This window comes from Canis aureus, chromosome 11 (genome assembly GCF_053574225.1).
Source record: "Canis aureus isolate CA01 chromosome 11, VMU_Caureus_v.1.0, whole genome shotgun sequence".
NCBI lineage: Eukaryota > Metazoa > Chordata > Mammalia > Carnivora > Canidae > Canis > Canis aureus.
In genome coordinates, this window is record NC_135621.1 from 23828571 (window position 1) to 23846972 (window position 18402).

An 18402-nucleotide genomic window follows, 5' to 3' on the forward strand; every position below is an offset into this window, starting at 1 on the left:
CTGGGGGCTTTGGTGGGGTTACCCACCTCTGCGTGGCTGGCCTCTGGGAGGTGAATGAAGAACTGGAAAATTCTGTACCATTAACGAGACCAGTCTCCAAAACTCTAATGGGGTGGGGGTTTCTAGCAAGGCAGGCTGACCCAGGTGACTGAGAACCAGAGCCCCAGGAGGCCCGTTCCCACCCAGCATCATTTTCTGCTTTCCGGACAGCCACGTGGTGCAGGAGAGCAAAGACAAGGACCCAGGCATGCAGGGAAAGAGAGGAGAAAGCCAAGGCCCATCGCCTCTTTCCTTGTGACAGCAGGCCCTGGCTCAGCTGAGACCTTCTGCCCTAGGAGCCGAGCAGCTCGGAGCTGCGAGGTCCTGCTCGTGAACCAACAGCCCAAAGGGGACCTCTGAATCCATCGCCCCCACATCCTGCTTCCTGCAGATATGCGAGGAGGAGGGGAGGTGTGGGCAGGGGGACATGCCCATTCCTCCCACATGCACATAGGTTGTGTGACGATAACAGCACAGCGGGGACAAGGGATGGTGGTGAGTTTTGTACGGCGGTGAGATGGATGAAGGCATCCCTGCTCAGAACCAGTCTGCGAAGAACGAAGATGTGAATTCTAACCTTGAGGCGCAAACTATCAAGCCAAGTCAAAGACATCACAATATAAGGTGACTGCACACCAGTATTTCTTAGGAATATAGATGCCAAACCATCCACAAAATACAAAATACTCGATAGCAAAGCAAATAGAGTGCCACGTAAGAAGACGATCTACGAGGAATGCGTGTGATTCATCCTATGAATACGAGGTCCATGCAACATAAAAATCAGTGTAATTACCATATTAATAAAGGACAAAAACTATGTCATCTCAATAAAGGCAAACAAAGTATAGGACCCGATCTCACATCCCTTCATAGAAGAAAAAGAAGAACAAAACCCAACCACTCAACGAGCTAGGAATGGGAGGGCTTTTCTTCAGCTGGATAAAGGGCATCTATGAAAAACACACAGCCCAGATAACATTTAATGGTGGAAAAACCCAGCCACTTCCCGGTAAGGACAGGAAAAGACACTCCTACCCGACAGCATCCTGAAGGGTCTGCTCTGTGCGATGGGGCAAGAAGAAAGGAAATAAAAGGGATCCAAGATGGACAGGAAGACGTAAGACTATCTCTGTTTACAGATGACATGATCTTTGGATACAGAAAATACTCGACAAATTCACAAAACACCTATTAGAACTGATAACTGATATTAGGAGGTGGGATATAAGATCAGTGTACAAAAATTGACTCTTGCTAAACACCAGCAGGAGGGAGCAATCCGAAAAAATGAAATTGCTAAAACAATTTCATTTATGGGACACCTGGGTGGCTCAGTGGTTTGGCACCTGCCTTCGGCCCAGGGCATGATCCCAGGGTCCTGGGATTGAGTCCCACATCGGAGTCCCCGCAGGGGGCCTGCTTCTCCCTCTGCCTATGTCTCTGCCTCTCTCTGTGTGTCTCTCATGAATAAATAAATAAAATCTTAAAAAAAGAAAAAACCAATTTCATTTATCGTTGCATCGCAAAGAACAAAAAACCCTTACGTAAACCTAACGAAAAAGCATAAAACGCACGGACTGGAGATGATAAAACATCATCGGAAAGAAATGTAAAAGATCCAAATATGTGGGAAGACTTCCTGTGTTCATAAAGTGGAAGATGTGCCACTGGGAAGATGGTAGTAATCTCTCCCCCCACAAACCGACGCACAGAGACAGCACAACCTCTATTGAAAAATCCCAGCTGCCTTTGGACAGAAACCGACAAGCTGATTCTAAAATTAATCCAGACGCCGGAGAGACCCAAGAAAGCCAAAACCATCTGAAAAAGGAGAACAATGCTGAAGAGTCCCACTTCCCGATTTCAAAACTCCGTACAACGCCAACGGTGGTAACAACAGCGTGGCACCGACCTGGGCCGACGGAATAGAAGCAAGAGTCTGGGGAGAAACCTCACATTTACGGGCCATCGTTTTTTGACAAGGGAGCCCAGGCATTTCCGTGGCGGAGAGCACGTGGGTTTTTCCAACAGATGGTTCTAGTCTGGGTGGAGTCATCACGGAAGGCTTCCTGGAGGAGGGGACTATGAAGGAGAAACGAGAGCAGGTGAGCCTGGCAGCGGGAACCGGTTCACACGATCTGCACACTTCTGTTGTGAGGCTGCCCCGGCCCTGGAGGCGAGGAAGGCAAGGTTTTAAGTCCAGTTACAGGGAAAGAAACTAGCCTGATTTCCCAAAGCTGGGACCTGCACCCCGTCCCTGACCCTAAGGAGGTGCTTATGTCCCCGGCCTGCTTCCTGCCACCTCACAGTGGCCCAGCTGGAGCCGCACTAAGCACACACCTGTATTTTCCCCCTTCAGGGACAGTGAGGAGCAAAGATACCTTGACTCTCTGGCTTCCCCTTAATCGATTTAACTTAACTAACTTGTTCTCAGGTGAGAGCTTTGCGTTGTGTGCTCCTCAACGTAACTTGGCAAATTAACATTTATGAATAGGATCTGGTTATGAATTTTAATGACTTCCGTCCATTCACAGTCCAAACAAAGTACATCTTTGTGCTCTATTTAATATGTTTATGGCCATTTTACTGTAGCCGTTTGCCATGGAACAGCATAAAATATTAATTTAAAGAGGCAATCGCGTGGATTATCTCCCAAAGTGGCACATGCAGAGTGTTTTTCAAAGGCTGGGCGACCATACTCATCATCCCCTAAAGATATAATGACCTGGGGGCGCCTGGCTGGCTCGGTCCAGGCGGAGCGTACACGACTCTTGATCTCCGGGGTGCTGAGTTCAAGCCCCGCAATGCGTGTTTAAAAAAAATCGGAAAAAAATACAATAGGGCAGCCCGGGTGGCTCAGCGGTTTAGCGCTGCCTTCGGCCCAGGGCGTGATCCTGGAGACCCGGGATTGAGTCCCACGTCGGGCTCCTTGCATCCAGCCTGCTTCTCCCTCTGCCTGTGTCTGCCTGTCTCTCTCTCTGTGTCTCTCATGAATGAATAAATAAAATCTTAAGAAAAAAAATGCAATGAACTGATGTTTACAGTTACAACCGGCCCCAGAACAGGAACGAAACCCAGGCCTTTATAAAGGACATTTCTAATATCTGTCTTCGGTCGGCTAACGGAGGGCTCTGGAGTTCAAATGCTCTGTGAACACACTCTGCAAGGCACCTGCTCGGGACAGAAAGCCATGGGTACCTCCCCCAATCTGTACTCAGGTAGATGCCTCTAGAAATCCACGAATTAGGTATGTTTTGTTTTGTTGTTTTTCATTTTATAAGTCTTATCGGACAATACGGAGACAGAAGCGGTTCTGAACAACCAAACAGGCAATCTGAAAGGCACTGCTAGGGCTGCCAGACTAAGAGCTTTTTTTTTTTTTTTTTTTTTTAAGGTTTTTTATTTGGAGTGCCGGGTGGTTCAGTTAGTTAAGTGTCTGTCTTTGGCTCAGGTCATGATCCCAGGGTTCTGGGACCCAGTTCCCTGCTCAGCGGGGAGCCTGCTTCTCCCTCTCCTTCTGCTCCTCCCCCCTGCTCCTGTGTGCACTCTGTCAAAAAGAATAAATAAAAAATAAAGGTTTTTATTTCTTTGAAAAAGAATGAGAGGGATGCCTGGGTGGCTCAGAGGTTGAGCGTCTGCCTTCAGCTCAGGGCATGATCCTGGGGTCCTGGGATCGAGTCTCCATAGGGCTCCGTTCAGGGAGCCTACCTCTCCCTCTGCCTGTGTCTCTGCCTCTCTCTGTGTCTCTCATGAATAAATAAATAAAATCTTAAAAAAAAAAAAAAAAGAAAAGAATGAGAGAGACAGAGAGAGAGAGAATGGGGGAGGCAGAGGGAGAACATGGCCCCCGATGACCTGTTCCCAGCACACACCAAGGGCAGCACCAGCGCTGACACACAGGCCAGGCCCAGAAGCACAGAGCTGACAACTTGGGCCCACCTGGGCCCCTCCTCTGAGAGCTGAGATCTCACCAGCGCCCCCCTCACCCCTCCAGGTGAGCCTCAGGATGCTGGGGTCACACCCTCAGGCAGGAGTGGGTCACACCACCCCATTTTTACAGTGTGTGTAAAGAAGGAAAATTCGGTAAATTTCGGTTCCAGTTATACTTGGGAAGATCATACTCGTACGGATGCTGTGTTCACGAGGTGCCTCCAAAGTGGCTCTTCAAGGGGACACCACTTGTGTACATGTCTGGGTGGGGAGGCAGGGGTGAGGCCCCAGGGCCCAGAACCGCACTGTCTGCCGGGGTAGCCGGGGGGCCATTTAAGCTCACATCCGTTAAAATTGAATGAAGTCAGAAATTCAGAGCCTGCGCTGCACTAGCCACATTTCAAGAGCTTGCCAGCCACAAGGGGCAGTGCAGATCACGTCTATCATCACAGAATGTTCTGGAAAAACGGGGCCCAGCTTTAGCCACTGGGACACACCCAAGGTCACTAGGCCCATCTCCTTACCTCCTAAATGCCAGCTCCACCCTCAGCTCCACCCCCCACCCCCCCCCCCCCCCCCGCCGCACCACTGCCCTCCCCGCCCAGCCAGCCCCCACCAGGTGTCCTGGGCACAAGGTTTCCACACACCCCGTCTCCCACACACTCCTCCCTGCCCAGTCTTCACTTCCTACACCCCCTAACCAACTACTACAGACTCTAGTTTGAAAAGCCAGGAGCTTGCGATCCTACACGGGACCCTACACCCATGGAGGTGTCAGAAGGCTAAGCTGGGTCCACGTGGCTGTTTCTTACCGAAGCTCTAGGGGAGAATCCGCTCCTTTCCAGCTCCTAGGGGCCACCTGCATTCCCTGGCTCATGGCCCCGTGTCACTCCAACCTCTACTGTTTGCTCGGGTCCTCATGTCTCCCTCCTGACCCTGACCCTGGTGATGACACTGGGCCCACCGGATAATCCAGGATCCCTCTCTCCCCGTCCCAGTCACACCTGCAGTCTCCTTCACCACGTAAGGTGTCGCAGGGAGCAGGACACTGACCTCCCTGGGGCCAGGATTCATCTCATCACGTGCTTCCCTCCTTCCCTCTAGGCCAGGAAGAAAGAGGAGGTCCTCGGTGTCTGTCTCCCCTGGAGCCCCACAGCCCCTACGGGAGGACGATGAAGAGTCCCCCTGCCCAGATGCCTCAGGAGATGTGAGTGACAAGGACGAGGGGGGCAGGCAGGCATCCCCCGATCCCCCAGCAGGACACTGGCCAGAGAGTTTCAATTTACAACCTTCCAAATCCCATCAAGTCCCACCCTGGGGCTCCAAGTCGTCAGATTTTGGTTTAGGGAAACAAACTGCATGCAGGCTTCCAACAGTAAGTGACTCACTTTCATGGGAGGAGCAAACTGCCACCCAGGACCCACCATCACCCTCCAGACCCTGGTTTTTCTACACACTGTGTAGACCAGACCCAACCGCCCCACGAGGATCAAACACTTCCTTTGTCTTCTGTCATCCTAGGTGCCCCACCCAGGGCCCGGCCTACAGCCAGTAGCAGGAGGATGCAAGGATGGATCAGCTCACTGCCAGGTGGGGGGGCAACACCTGGAGAGGCTCCCCGTGGAGCCTGCTGGGACAGCAGGGGATGCACAAGGCCCCGGGATTAGCCCAGAGCATCAGGGAAGCCTTCCTGGAGGGGGTGCCACTGAACGAGTCTCAAAAGAGATCAAGTTGGCCCAGAAATCCTTGACAAGGAAACGTTAAAGTTCACATCATCCAACTCATTCATTGCAGAAATAAGTGAACAAGCTGAGATGGGGAGTGAGTTCAAGGTCACATGGCTTAATAAGGGGTGAGATCAGCCAGGAAGGTCAGGACAAGCTGTGATCCTAACGGTCCCCAACCCAGCAGCTGGACCCAACGGAACTTCATTTCTCACTTGAGCTCCGCATCCGGCGTGGGCGTCCGTGGGAGGAACGCTGGTCACTCGGCGGGTCAGGCTGGCATCTCCACCCGTGCCCCGGGGCAGACTGCCAACTGGCTCCCAAAGCTCCCTCCTGACCTGACCTGCCCATGCCCGCCCCTGCCCCACGGGCCAAAGCAAAGCACGGGGCGGTGCCTCCCTTCCAGGGTGGTGGCACGTGTCCTGCCGCGCCTGGGGTCAGGAGCCACTGCAGCCGTGACCATTGGCATTGAGCAGCAGTGATGAGAGCTGAGAGGAGAAGCCCAGGACCCCTGTACCCCCACCCGCTGCCCAGTCCCCTACACATGGGGTGGGGGCGTTGGGAAGAAGTCTGGGCCCCTAGTTCCCTGCCCACTGCCCAGTCCCCTGCACACGGCGGCGGGGGTGGGGGGTGCAGTGGGAAGAAGCCCGGGCACCAGGTCCCCTGCACGGGGTTGGCAGGGAGAAGCCCAGGCCCCCTGTCCCCGCCAGCTGCCAGGTCCCCTGCACATGGAGGGGGGGCAGTGGGGAGAAGCCCGGCTGCCAGGTCCCCTGCACATGGAGGGGGGGCAGTGGGGAGAAGCCTGGGCCCCCAGTCCCCCACACACAAGCGCACAGACACACACAGAAGCAGGCACTCCCACGTCAGGGCACACGTTTCAGGTTCCCCGCCGGGGTAAATGGGACTCCTAGGGACAAAGGTCCTGGGACGCGAGTGTCCCAGGCCGTGGCCCGGCTCACTTACTACTGCAGACTGACGCCAAACTGCTGGGTGGGCAGGGGGGGCCGCGGCGGCGGTGTCTTGGCGGGAGGGGAGGACCTGCCCTTGTGCAGGCTCCGGAGCTTCTCATCGTACCTGCGGACACAGCAGGAGCACGGCTCTCACCTTGCAGGGGAGGAGCCTCGGGCCACAGGGGCCACACGCCGAGAACAGCTGCAGGACCCTGCGCCGCGTCCTCTGGGCCCACGTGTCACAGCGCCATCTCACACGTGTGTATGTGCACGCACACACACGCACACAGTCCCCGCTATCACGGGTGTTCCCGTAGACGGCCGAGAGAGCAAGCCAACCCCAGTCTCTCCTGCGAGCCCCCGGCCAACATTTCACCTGCGTGTCTGCACGAAGGCTTCCGTCTGCTAGGGGCACCCTCCCGCAGCCTCCTGACCTGGCACCCACCCCTGGAAACTCACTTCAGGACTCACCTCCTCCTGGAAGCCTCCCCTGGTATCTCTTCACCACTAACGCCCTCCCTAGCTGTCATCACTGACTTGCGGCCCCCACTACCTGCGAGCGTCCCGAGGGCAGGGTCACTCCCTACGCCACTCTACGTGCCCAGTTTCTGGCGTGTGACTTGGCACCCAGAGGAACTCAACACCTCCCCTGTTCCTGAGGGGCTGCCGACCTCCCTGCAGCTTGGCCAGGGCCCTGCTCCCCGTAAGGAGCCCCCAGCGAGGAAGATGCAAAGGGCAGGGGGCCCGAGACCTGCCCGTGCGTGGTGGTGCAGCCAGCTGATCACACGCCGCCCTCTGCCCCCCAGACCCCACCGGAGAGACCACGGAGCGCAGATCCCCACTGCCACATAGGCTGAAGTAGCAGACACACGAATGGGCTTTGGGCAGAGGCCACGGTGCGGGGAGCAGGCTTCCAGAGCACCTGCAGGGCGCCTGGGAACACTGCGCTCCGTGCACGGGGTCATCCACGCACCCCAGGAACTCCCCTGATGCTCTGCTCGGGAGCAAATGCAGTAAGCACCGAGGCAGCCGGCCGCCGTTGCCGTGATGCTTATATTTCTAAATCAGCGCCACGGAGGGAGAGGAGAGCCCCTCGGCCGTGCAGCCCGCTGCGGGCCCGGCTCAGAGTCAGCAGTTGACATCCCTGCTGACGCCGCACGTTCCAGGGCTGGATCTGCTGGGCGCACATTTGGAGGCGCAGCCTTCCACAGGAGCGGGACAGTCAGAGGCCCGTGGAACCCCTGGGGGGCCCCCACGCCTCCCGGACCCTGGGGGGGGGCCCAGGGTCGGACTCACCGCAGAACCTCCGGGGGGACAATCAGCTGGTCATATTTGAGGTGTTCGCGGAGCTCGCTCAAGGAGTTGAAATAGATGACTTTTTTCCCAAACTTATGACTAAAAAAAAAGGCAGAAGCCAGAGAGTTACAAGGATTAGACAGAGAGGCCCGGCCAGGGGCGGGGTGCTGGCCGCGGGTTTGGGGGGGGAGCAAGGCAGGCAGCTCTCCGTCACCGTCACGGTAAGTGCTGACACCAGCCAAAACCAGAACATAACAGAAGCAGCGTCTGCAGATCTTTTGCTTTCATAAGATCTCAGGCACCCAACACTCTTGAGAGTCTCATCTGCATAAAAATAAAGATCTGCTCCAGTTTGAATCTGCCAGGAATCTGCAGACAGGGGAGGTGGGCGAGGGAGGGGAGGGCGGGGGGGGGGGGGTGCTGCGGCTTCCGGCTGGGCTCCGGGGTGCCTCCCCCGCTTGGGCACCCCTCCCTCTGCCAGGTCCCTGCCAGGGGCAGGGAGCACCCAAGGTGCCGTCCGCTTTCCCGCCAGGACGGTGTCACTCGGGAGGCCAGCCTGGAGCGAGCAGCATGGAGAGGTGCCCGGGCTGAATCCGCTCCCGGCCTCCCCGGCCTCCCCGGCCTCAGCATCTCCCCCTCGGAATCAGGTGCTCCCTCCGGACGCTTCTGACACCTGGTACACGCCACGCGTGCTCGGACTGAGCGGCCGGTGCCCCGGGCTGCAGGCAGAGACCCGAAGGGGGTCCAGCGGGTGACAGTCAAGGGCCTGGCCTGGCACCTGCTGCTGGTAAATGATCACCGCCAGCCTCGTTCCTCGTCGCGGGCGTCCAGAGAGCCAGACGCATTTCACATGCCCGATGTGGTGAGTGTGGACACCTGCGTACCCGTGATGCCAAGGCCACAAGCCATCGTCTAGGATGTGTTCCTGGCGTCCCCTCGCTTTGTATATGTGCTTACAACACGCAATGTGAGGTGTGCCCTCTGAACACGTTTTCAAGGGCACGACCCTATTGTCCACGCTGGCGGTGGGCAGACCCCCAGACCCTCTTCCCCTGTGTCACCAAAGCCCAGGAGCATTTTATCACAAGCGCACCTGGAGGCCGAGCCCGCGGGAGGCCGAGCCACGTGCACTGGCTCCCCCTAGTGGGTGAGCGGGAATCAGACCTGGTGCATGCACCCCAGCACCCCAGCCACCTGCCTGGAGGGGCCTGTCCTTCCCTATGACCTGCGGAGGGGGAGGAGGAGGGGGGCAGAGATGTCAGCTTGGAGCTGCAGGGAGGCCTCTGGAGCCAGCCCCCTGCCCCTGGGGAGCGGCCCCCAACTCTCGCTGTTTCTCCTGCCTGACCCCCTCCAGCTGGTCACCAGCCTCTGGAGGGCAGATGCACGCAGGGCCCTGCTTCCTGCCCCTCAGACCCCAGAAAGGCCTCAGGGCCGAGCATCTCCAGGCCCACCTTCAGAGTGGGTCTGGGTGAGGAGGGAAGGGGCTGGGCCCGGGGACACTGCTGTTCTGGGGCATCGCACAGCCTCTGCACTCATCCTCTTCACTTCCAAGTGAGGACTCCGGGGCTCGGAGAGGTCACGCAGCCGCCTGAGGCCGCACAGCTGACAGGCCACAGAGCGCAGTCCTGACTCCACGGTCTCCACCTCTGATTCCCAAGGTTCTCTGCTGGCACCTGCTTATGGCCACGCCTGAGGCAGGAGAACATGCAGAACCACACAGGCTGGAGCTGGAATCCCAGCTGAGCTGCTAGTCACAGTGTGACCTCAGGCAAGCTACTTAACCTCTCTGAGCGCCAACTTCCTCTCCTTCGGAACAAGGAGACGACGGCTGACGTCCCAGGATCGTTTTTGGGGGGCGCTGTGCACATAAGGTGTATAGGAAATTGTGACTAAAGTCATCACAGAAGGATAATAAAAAACTTGTAACAACAACGCTAGCAGCAAACACCGAGCATCCGCCAGCGCCAGGCAGGCCCTGTTCTAAACCCTCTGCACGTACCAAGTCAACAAGCTGTTGCAACAACAGAGCGACTGAAGCAGCGTGGTTGGCTGCATGGAGAAACCACGGCAGAGAGAGGCCGCATCTCCTGCCGGGAGTCATGGATGATCAGTGGCGGGGCAAAGACAAGGCCAAGGGATGCCTGGGTGGCTCAGTGGTTGAGCATCTGCCTTTGGCTCAGGTCGTCATCATGGGGTCCTAGGAGCGAGTCCCACATTGGGCTCCCGGCGGGGAACCTGCTTCTCCCTCTGCCTGTGTCTCTGCCTCCTTCTCTCTGTGTCGCTCATGAATAAGTAAATAAAAAAATAAAAAAAAAAGACAAGGCCAAGCTCCGGAACCACCAAGGCACCTGGGCTGCCTCACTACATGGTGGGAGCACATGAATTTTTCCCCCAAGAATTTAGAGAGGTTTCTAGAACTCTTAGAGCTTTTCTAAGGCAAAGGAAAGCACCAATGAGCAGAGGAACAGCAGACCTGCCTTCCCGGGCAGCCAGGCAACCAGCACTGGCTTCCTCACTGTGCAAGTACGGCACCAGCGTGCTGGTCCCAGTTAGGCATCGAGGCAGATGGACAAAATCCCCCCTTCCCAACAGGTGTGGGGCTGTGGCTGCGGCCCAGGCAGCAGGTGGGAGAACTGGAGGGGAATCCTCCGAAAACGAAAGGATGTCTGGCCACGGAAGTCTCTCTCTGCATTCATTGGGAGCTATTCCAGAAATCTCCAAGTGGAGCCTGCAGACCTGGGAGCCGTGTCTGGCCCCACCGGCAGGGCCACGTGGGCCACGCTCTCTGAGCGTCATGAGTTCTTGCAGGGAACCACCAAACCTGAGGTGGTCTTGGGGACGCCCGACACAGGTGCATAAAGCAGGTGCTCAGGCCAGGGTGGGATTTAACACACCAGGGGTGAAGCTCACTGACCTTCCCTTTCGTGACCGTGACCCGCCATAGCCACGGGGTGGGTGGGGTCCCCCAGACACATGGGTGCCCGGAGACGACCCCTTCACAAATGCTACAAAGGCCATCCCCCCGAACCCGCCCCAGTGACGTCCTCACTGAGAACACCACGTACCTGATGAGCGGTTTGAAGATGGTCCACAGAACTTTGATGAAGTTGGTGGGGTGCACGATGTACAGCGCCTTCAAGTTCTTTTTGTACCTAAGGAGGGACGGGTGAGATGACTTCAGAGCGACATGCCCCACACCCTAAGCTGAGAAACTGTGAAGCCCTAACCGTGAGCCTCAGAACCTTCGCTCTGTCAACAGAGCCGATTTAAGGACACTGAACCAAAAACACAAGTGGGAAATCACAGTGGCTCAGTGGTTTAGCGCCTGCCTTCGGCTCAGGGAGTGATCCTGGAGTCCTGGGATCGAGTCCTACATCGGGCTCCCGACATGGAGCCTGCTTCTCCCTCTGCCTCTCTCTCTCTCTCTCATCTCTCATGAATAAATAAAAATAAATAAATAAATAAATAAATAAATAAATAAATAAATAAATAAATAATTTAAAAAAATAAAAAGAAGCGGGAAATCAGGACTGCTCATCTACCACTGCCTGGCATGCATGCAGCACTTTACAGTTTGCAAGTGCAGAGCCCCCACTTAAGGAGCTCACCCACACCGGGAGGTCGGTGGGGGGGGCTCACTGAGTACGCAGCAGGCTGCGGGGTAGGGGGCAACCACTTAAACACGAGGTGCTACTTAGCTTGCTTGCTTCCTCTCCTCTGCAGAATAATCCAGCCCAAAGCCATGAGGCTGAGCCCAGGAGGTTGGCACCACCTGGGGTGGAGACAGCGAGGGCAGGCAGGGTGACTGTGGCCTGGCTGGCATTGCCCGAGGGGAGGAGGGGCATCCACACAAGCCAGCGTGCCGTCACCCAGGGGGGACATCAGCCAGCTCTTACCCACTTGCAAGAGCCGACGATTGTCAGAAATTTCAGGAATTTGGGGAACCAGTTGTGAAACAGCCACTGCTAAGTAATAAAAACACATATGGAAGTCATATTAAGGTAATAAATATTTAATAAGTATTTAGGGACGCCTGGGCGGCTCACGGGTTGAGCGTCTGCCTTCAGCCCAGGGTGTGATCCTGGGGTCCTGGGATGGAGCTCCCCCACAGGGAGCCTGCTTCTCCCTCTGCCTGTGTCTCTGCTTCTCTCTCTGTGCGTCTCATGAATAAATAAATAAAATCTTTTTAAATAAATAAATAAATAAATAAATAAATAAATAAATAAATAAATAAATAAATATTTAAGGCTCAGCACTTCCTAATTATCTTCCTACACTTACTACTTGCCGTGAGTACCTTGAGACGACTAGCCTGCTGTAGCTCAGTAACAGAAGTGCACACCAAGCGTCCACCCGACCCCATGTCCTGTGGCAGCTGGTAGCCTGAGGCTGGCCACGGTGGCAGATCTACACGGGTCACAAGCCAGTCTCCCCGACCCCCGACAGCTGGTCATCACACGCGGACCAGGGTGCCGCCTGGCCGGACCCGGGGGTGGGGGCAGAGGCTGGGAGAGGTGTGCAGCGGCCGCCAAGTGTGTGAGCAGGGCTTCCTCTCGGGGACGTGGTGGGACGGGAAGGGGGGTGTGCGGTGGCGGGGTGGCCCGAGGGATAACCCGACCAGGTGCTGGGGGACGGATGGGTAAGCAAGTTAGCACGGGAAACGCAAGCAGGGTTCCCGCAGCCAGAGAGGAGGGAGACAGAGGCAGAGAGAGAGAACCAAGGTGAGGTCTGGGGGTGCAGGATGGGACCTGCTGGCGGCTTTGGGGCAAATGCACAGTTCCTGGCAGAAGGAGAGAAGTGTGAACAGCACCTCAACTGGCCATAGGCAGGGCCCAGGGGCCGATCCCCCCAAAAGCAACAAGCGCGCTACTTCCAGGCCCCCTGACAGCAGCCTCCACTGAAGGCAAAGAGCAGACCCCGGGGCATGCTGCGCACAGCGTCAGCTGGGAAGCTGGGGCGCTTCCTCGTGCCAGGAAGTCTGGGAGGAAGGGGTGTGCAGCATGACAGGACGCCTCTGTGGGTCCCCAGAGCCAGGCCGGAAGGGCACCCGCTTGGCCGAATTTGAATGTGAACATTAAACACCGTCATGGATTATAACCCGTCGAGCGAGACAGGAAGTCGCACGTCCGCGTTGACAGGAACGAGCCAGAAGGGAAAACTGCCAACAGCCCTAACCCTCACTGGCCGCCACCACGGTTCCCGTTGGGCCAAGAAACAGCAACGGATGCAAAGGCGAGAGCACGACACGCCGGTGAGGAGCAAGATGTGTACGCTCCCGTCTCAAAGCGTCTCCCAAGGAAATCCTACGGAATCACAAAAAGAAAGGCCCTCAATGCAGAGAGGAGGAGCCACAGGGACTTGCGGGTGACGGGGTCCCCGAGTGAGCACAGCTGCCACCGAGTCCATCCTTACATGGAGGCGGCTTCCTGGAATTGGGGGGCGGGGGGTCACGACACAGGAGCGTGGCCTGGTTCTCCCTTAAGAGGAGCAACCTGGGGGGAGAACAGTATGGAGAACGAGGTGTCAACAGCCAAGGGGAAAAGAATGCAGGGAGCCCATCGGGGTGCAGCAAGAGCACAGAAAACCCTGCAGTACAAATCTCACCAAGCTGGATTTGGGGCTGCACTCGCATACTTCCGGCGATGGGGAGCTCATTACTCCAGCCGACACCCCACTGCTGGTCTTGATGCCTGAAACGCCTGTCCTTTTTGATTCTACTGAGCCCAGGTCTGTAATCCTAACCCCCACCTCCTGGTCCACCTTTGTGGGAAGCAGGAGAGTCACGCAGAACAAGTTTGCCTCCTTCCATTTGACAATTTATCTGCATCAGCTCAACCCAGGGCTGCAGATGCACCTCCTCCCATCAGCCTGAGCTTCTGGGAAGGGCCCTGTGGAACCTGTCACTTGAGTCTCCTCGAGTACCTTCCGCAGCCCCCCACTGCCTCCTAAACCAAGCTGGGTGTCTTTAGCACACCCTCTGTCCCCCGCTACCTCCGTCCACGGCTCCCCAGGTGACCCCCCCCAGCCCAGCCCTCCCACTACCGAGCCCCAGCCCTCCATACTCTTTCTCAGGTCGGCCACCTAGCAACACCCTGCCCATCCCTCCAGGAGCTGCTCAAAGACCGCCGCCTCGGCCTGGCCTCTCTGACTGCCCCAGGGGGAACGCTGGCACTCACCCCTGGCCCCACCCGCTCCTCCATGGTCCTCCGTCCTCCCATCCAACACTGCCTGAGAGCCTGCCATGTGCAGACCTTTCCCCTCATGCAAGAGACACAGAGAGGGGTTGGGGTGGGGGGTGTGCAGCTGGGTGCAGGGCACACAACACGGTGCTCTGTGGATGCCCTGTCTGCTCAGGGACATGAGGTGGCAGGGAAGGGGCTGTTGATTCTCTGGGGACAACCCAGGAAAGCTTCACAGGGGAGGCTCCAGAGCCAGGGCCCGGTTGCCTCCAGCTCCCCCGCAAGGCCTGGCACCCGCAGTGCCCGGTAAATGGCCACAAAGTATAGCAACAATCCTTCCCCTAAGACACAGGACAGAAAGCCAAGAAATCCCTCCAAAGACTCTCTGGGCAATGGCAGCAGGACCCAAAGCCCAGGAGGGCAGGCCTTGGGAAACCGGGCGCTCCCTGCCACCATGCCCCCCACTCGGAGGTCTGATAGGAGGACATCCATCATGGGCATGAAAGGCCCTGGAGAAGGAAAACCCGGAGCAAGCCAGAATAGGCACGCGAAGGCCTGGTCACACAGTCTATTGGCCAAAGGGTCGATTGTTAGGCAAGGTGTCACTCAAGGAAAGATCCACCAGCTCCAAGCTGTGCCCAAGTGATGCGGAGCCTCGGGTGGGACAGGAGACAGGGTCTCAGGTGGGGTCCCAGCCCTGCCGTGCACCAGGTGAGGGACGTAGAGGGAGACCCCTGCTCTCCGGGGCCGGCGTGTCCTGCCCTGGGAAGCACGCTGCCCGTCTCTCCGACAGAGCCACCAGCAAGCCCCTGGCAAACTGTAAAGTGCTGAGCAAGCACGAAGGGCAACTGGAAGACGGCTGTGCAGTCACAGTTCTTAGACCAGGGTCAGCAAGCTGGTGCACCTGGGGCACCCGGGCCACATCAGGCCGGCCACCTACTTTTGTACAGCCCACAAGCTGAGGAGGGCTTTTGCATAGCTCGTGGTTGGGTACAAAAAAGATGAAAAGATCACCAGTTTATGATATGTGAAAATGATAGGAAATTCACACTCCAGCGTCTGTAAATAGAGTCTTATTAGAACCCAGTTCCGGGGCAGCCCGGGTGGCTCAGCGGTTTAACGCCACCTTCAGCCGAGGGCCTGATCCTAGAGACCAAGGATCGGGTCCACGTCGGGCTCCCTGCGTGGAGCCTACTTCTCCCTCGCTGTGTCTCTGCCTCTCTGTCTCTCATGAATAAATAAATAAATAAAAGCTTAAAAAAAAAAAAAACAAAAAAAACCCAGTTCTACCTCTTGGTGTGTTATCTGTGGCTGCTCTTGCACTACGTAGTAAGTAGTACGTGAGTAGAACCCAACAGAAACCTGATGGCCCATGGAGCCGAGACATTGCCTGGCTGCCCCTGCCCTAGACGACAAAGCTGCATGGAGCCCCTGCCCTGAAGGGGGGCGACCCCACCCACCCCGAGCTCCTTCAGCCTAGCTCCCCACCTCTCCCCGCCTCCCGTGACACAGCCATGACCCCTCCGAACCTCTGCCCTGGGTGCCCCCTCACTCAGTGTGGCCCCGAGGCCCCACCCCGAGGGCCCCAGGGCACACACCTCCTGTCAAACTCCTTGTAGGTGCTCTGCAGCCAGCTCAGGGATGGCTTGTTCTGGCTGTTGAGCCCGTAGTGGAAGTAGACGATGGTGTAGTCGCTCTCCACGTACTGGTCCAGTGTGTGCTTCAAATACCTGGTCACAAAACACACACTCTCACCGTCACTGAGACCAAACACGCTTTCCCCGTAACAGAAGCCCAGTGGGTGCCAGCACCAGGTCACGTGGGGGCACGCACACACTGGGGCACCTGGGAACCCACCCGCAGGGCGCCCTGTCCCCATTTGTCAGGGGAGGCTGGGTACACAGCAAGCAAGGGGATGTGACCGGCCAAAAAATGGTCCAGAAAAGACATCCACAGCAAATCTCTGGACTCTGGAACCCGTGAATGTGACCTTATTCGGGAGGGGGTCTTTGAGGGTGTGACTAAGGTAAGGTCCCAGCAAGGAGGAGTCTATCCGAGATTATCCAGGCGGGCGCTAAACGTCCATGTGTCCAGACAAGACAGATAAGAAGGGGAAATCACGTTAGGGGGTGTGCCCCCGGACCCGGAGGGTGATGGTCTGTCCATAGCCGCGGGAGCTGGAAGCAAGGCAGGCTCCTCTCCTGGAGGGAGAGCTCCCCTGGGAGGAGCACGGCTCTGCCAACGTCTGGCTGTGGGAACAAATGGATAAATGTGTTGTTTTGTGCCTCCAACATGCGTGATGAGTGACAGAGCCACAGGGAACAGAGGACGCGCTGGGATTCGCACCCAGGATGGCCTCCTCGGCCCTTCTGCAATTCCTTCCATCCAGATTGGCTCGGGACATTTTTTCTCAGCACCATAAAGCACAATCCCGGCTCTGCCTGCCACGTGACCACACGGCGCTGTACGAGTCCCACGAGCGCCTCCCACCCTTGGTCCTTCCCGGCCGCAGCTGGGGGACCCGCCTGGAAAGGCCTCGTCCAGCCACCTGCAGGAGACGAGCGGCCGAAGGCCCTCTCCGAAGTCCAGCACGATCGTGGGCAGGGGCCGCCGACACGGAGGGGGCACACCAGGCTGACCGGGGCATCGTCTAGAAGCACATCTCGCCGTTACTTCAGCCCGGCTTCCGGGGGCCTGTGGCAGGGGGGCACACCTGCTTTCACCACGTGCCCTGAGAGGGCGGCCTGCCGGGAGCTCTGGGTGCAATGGGCGCGGGCCGGGGGCCCGTGGGGACGAGTGTCGGCAGAATCACTCCGGGAGAAACTCGCAGAACCCGCCACGGCCAGGATGCTGCGGTGGAATCTTTATCTTGCACAAAAGGAGGTCAGCTCCTCCTCTGCTCATCTGCCTCCAAAGCACCATCAGAGTGCCCTCTGCCCAAAGCACAGACTCTCAAGAGCAGGCTTTGCATGAATTTACTCACTTAAACCCCACAGGAACCCTGGAAGCAGGCACCGTAGGCCCATTTTACAGAGGAGTCAACTGAGGCTGGCCGAGGAAGCAGGAAGGGGTAGGCAGGGCCAGGACGTGAATGGAACAGCCTGGCTCGAGTCCACGCCCCTGCCCACGCTGTCCTGCCCCCAGAGAGCCACGCGCCCCCACCCGTCGTCTCCGGCACGACAGCTTGAGACAAAGCTGGCCTGCTGTGTCCGAGGTCTGGGCTTATCCGTAGTGGAAGCAGCTCTGGCGCCCACGCTCCGACGCACTTGCTCCAACACCTGCGGACTGAGCCACGGGGGAACCGTCATCTGTCACCCTGGCCGCAGAAGCCAGCCTGTGACCTCCCTCCCATCGCACGGGGCGCCCGCAACGCCGGGAACTCACGGTCGCTTCTGCATCTCTCGACCCTTCCGGGGCCGGCCAGCGGCGGGGAGATCGGGGAAGGTCCTTGGTCAGCTCACACTTCCAGTCAAAGCGGGGCCCCTTCCGCTGGCCCAGCGCGCTCCCTGGTTCTCCTTGCAACACGCCGAGCTCTCCCCGCGTCCGGGGCACATCTGCGGCGTGTGCTCAGCACAGGAAGTCATTAACTAAATTACTGCTTGAGCTTCAAAGGCACGGACTTATTTCTTCACCCATTTCAAAAATGGGAGCACACATCTGGCCACGAGAAAGCCACCGCTTGGACAGAGAGACAGGGAGGATGGTGTGTGTGATGGCGGTGTTTTCCATGGAAGCACAGAAAAGACTCTGCCGTGGGGCTCTCCCCAGAAAGGCCAAGAAGCCCACAGGGCACCTCTGAGTCAACCAGAGAAAGGTGCTCCTTCCTCTTGATCGACACCCTCCGGCGTCGAGTGAGAAGAGCCGCAGCTGGACAGCGGACCGGTCATCATGCTGCCCTTGTGCAGTGAACAACATACACAACTGGTCACAGAGGCTGTGCTGACCACCTCCTTCTGGAGGGGAAGGTTTCTGAGGCAGGCACGCGAGAAAACACAATGTACCAGGTGTTGTCAGAGGCAGGTGTTTTTGGATGGAGGTGAAATCCGTAACATAACATTAACCATTTAAAAACGAACAATTCGGTGGCAGTTAGTACACTCACAATGTTGTGTAGCCACCCCCTCCATCTGGTTCCCAAACATTCTCCTGGCCCAAGAGCAAGCCCACAGCCACTAGCGAGTCAATTAAATCCCTGCCTCCTACAGCCTCCTGCTTTCCGTCTGTCGGGGGCACTTCTGTCTTTACAGGAAAACAAATCCTGAACACCTCCTGGCCCCTCAG

The 18402-nt window shown here is 57.3% G+C and overlaps 1 protein-coding gene and 1 long non-coding RNA gene across 6 annotated transcripts in view; one reads left to right on the top strand and one right to left on the bottom strand.

Moving 5' to 3' along the window:
* ARHGAP8 (Rho GTPase activating protein 8) overlaps positions 1-18402 on the bottom strand; it is a 65406-nt gene that overhangs the window by 18268 nt on the left and 28736 nt on the right. For all 4 annotated transcript variants that reach the window (XM_077914154.1, XM_077914155.1, XM_077914157.1 and 1 more), the window contains exons 5-8: positions 15720-15851; positions 11008-11094; positions 7943-8041; positions 6660-6770 (exon numbers count right to left, since the gene is read on the bottom strand). In XM_077914154.1, the coding sequence (XP_077770280.1) occupies positions 6660-6770; positions 7943-8041; positions 11008-11094; positions 15720-15851 (429 nt within the window). The remainder of the gene's footprint in view (positions 1-6659; positions 6771-7942; positions 8042-11007; positions 11095-15719; positions 15852-18402) is intronic.
* Positions 1855-8299, top strand: LOC144323555 (uncharacterized). 2 transcript variants are annotated; one of them, XR_013388949.1, is made up of 3 exons: positions 1855-2147; positions 5077-5179; positions 5494-8299. It is a non-coding gene; the product is annotated as an uncharacterized LOC144323555 (long non-coding RNA). The 2 variants fall into 2 exon arrangements; XR_013388948.1 differs by having other exon boundaries at positions 5077-8299.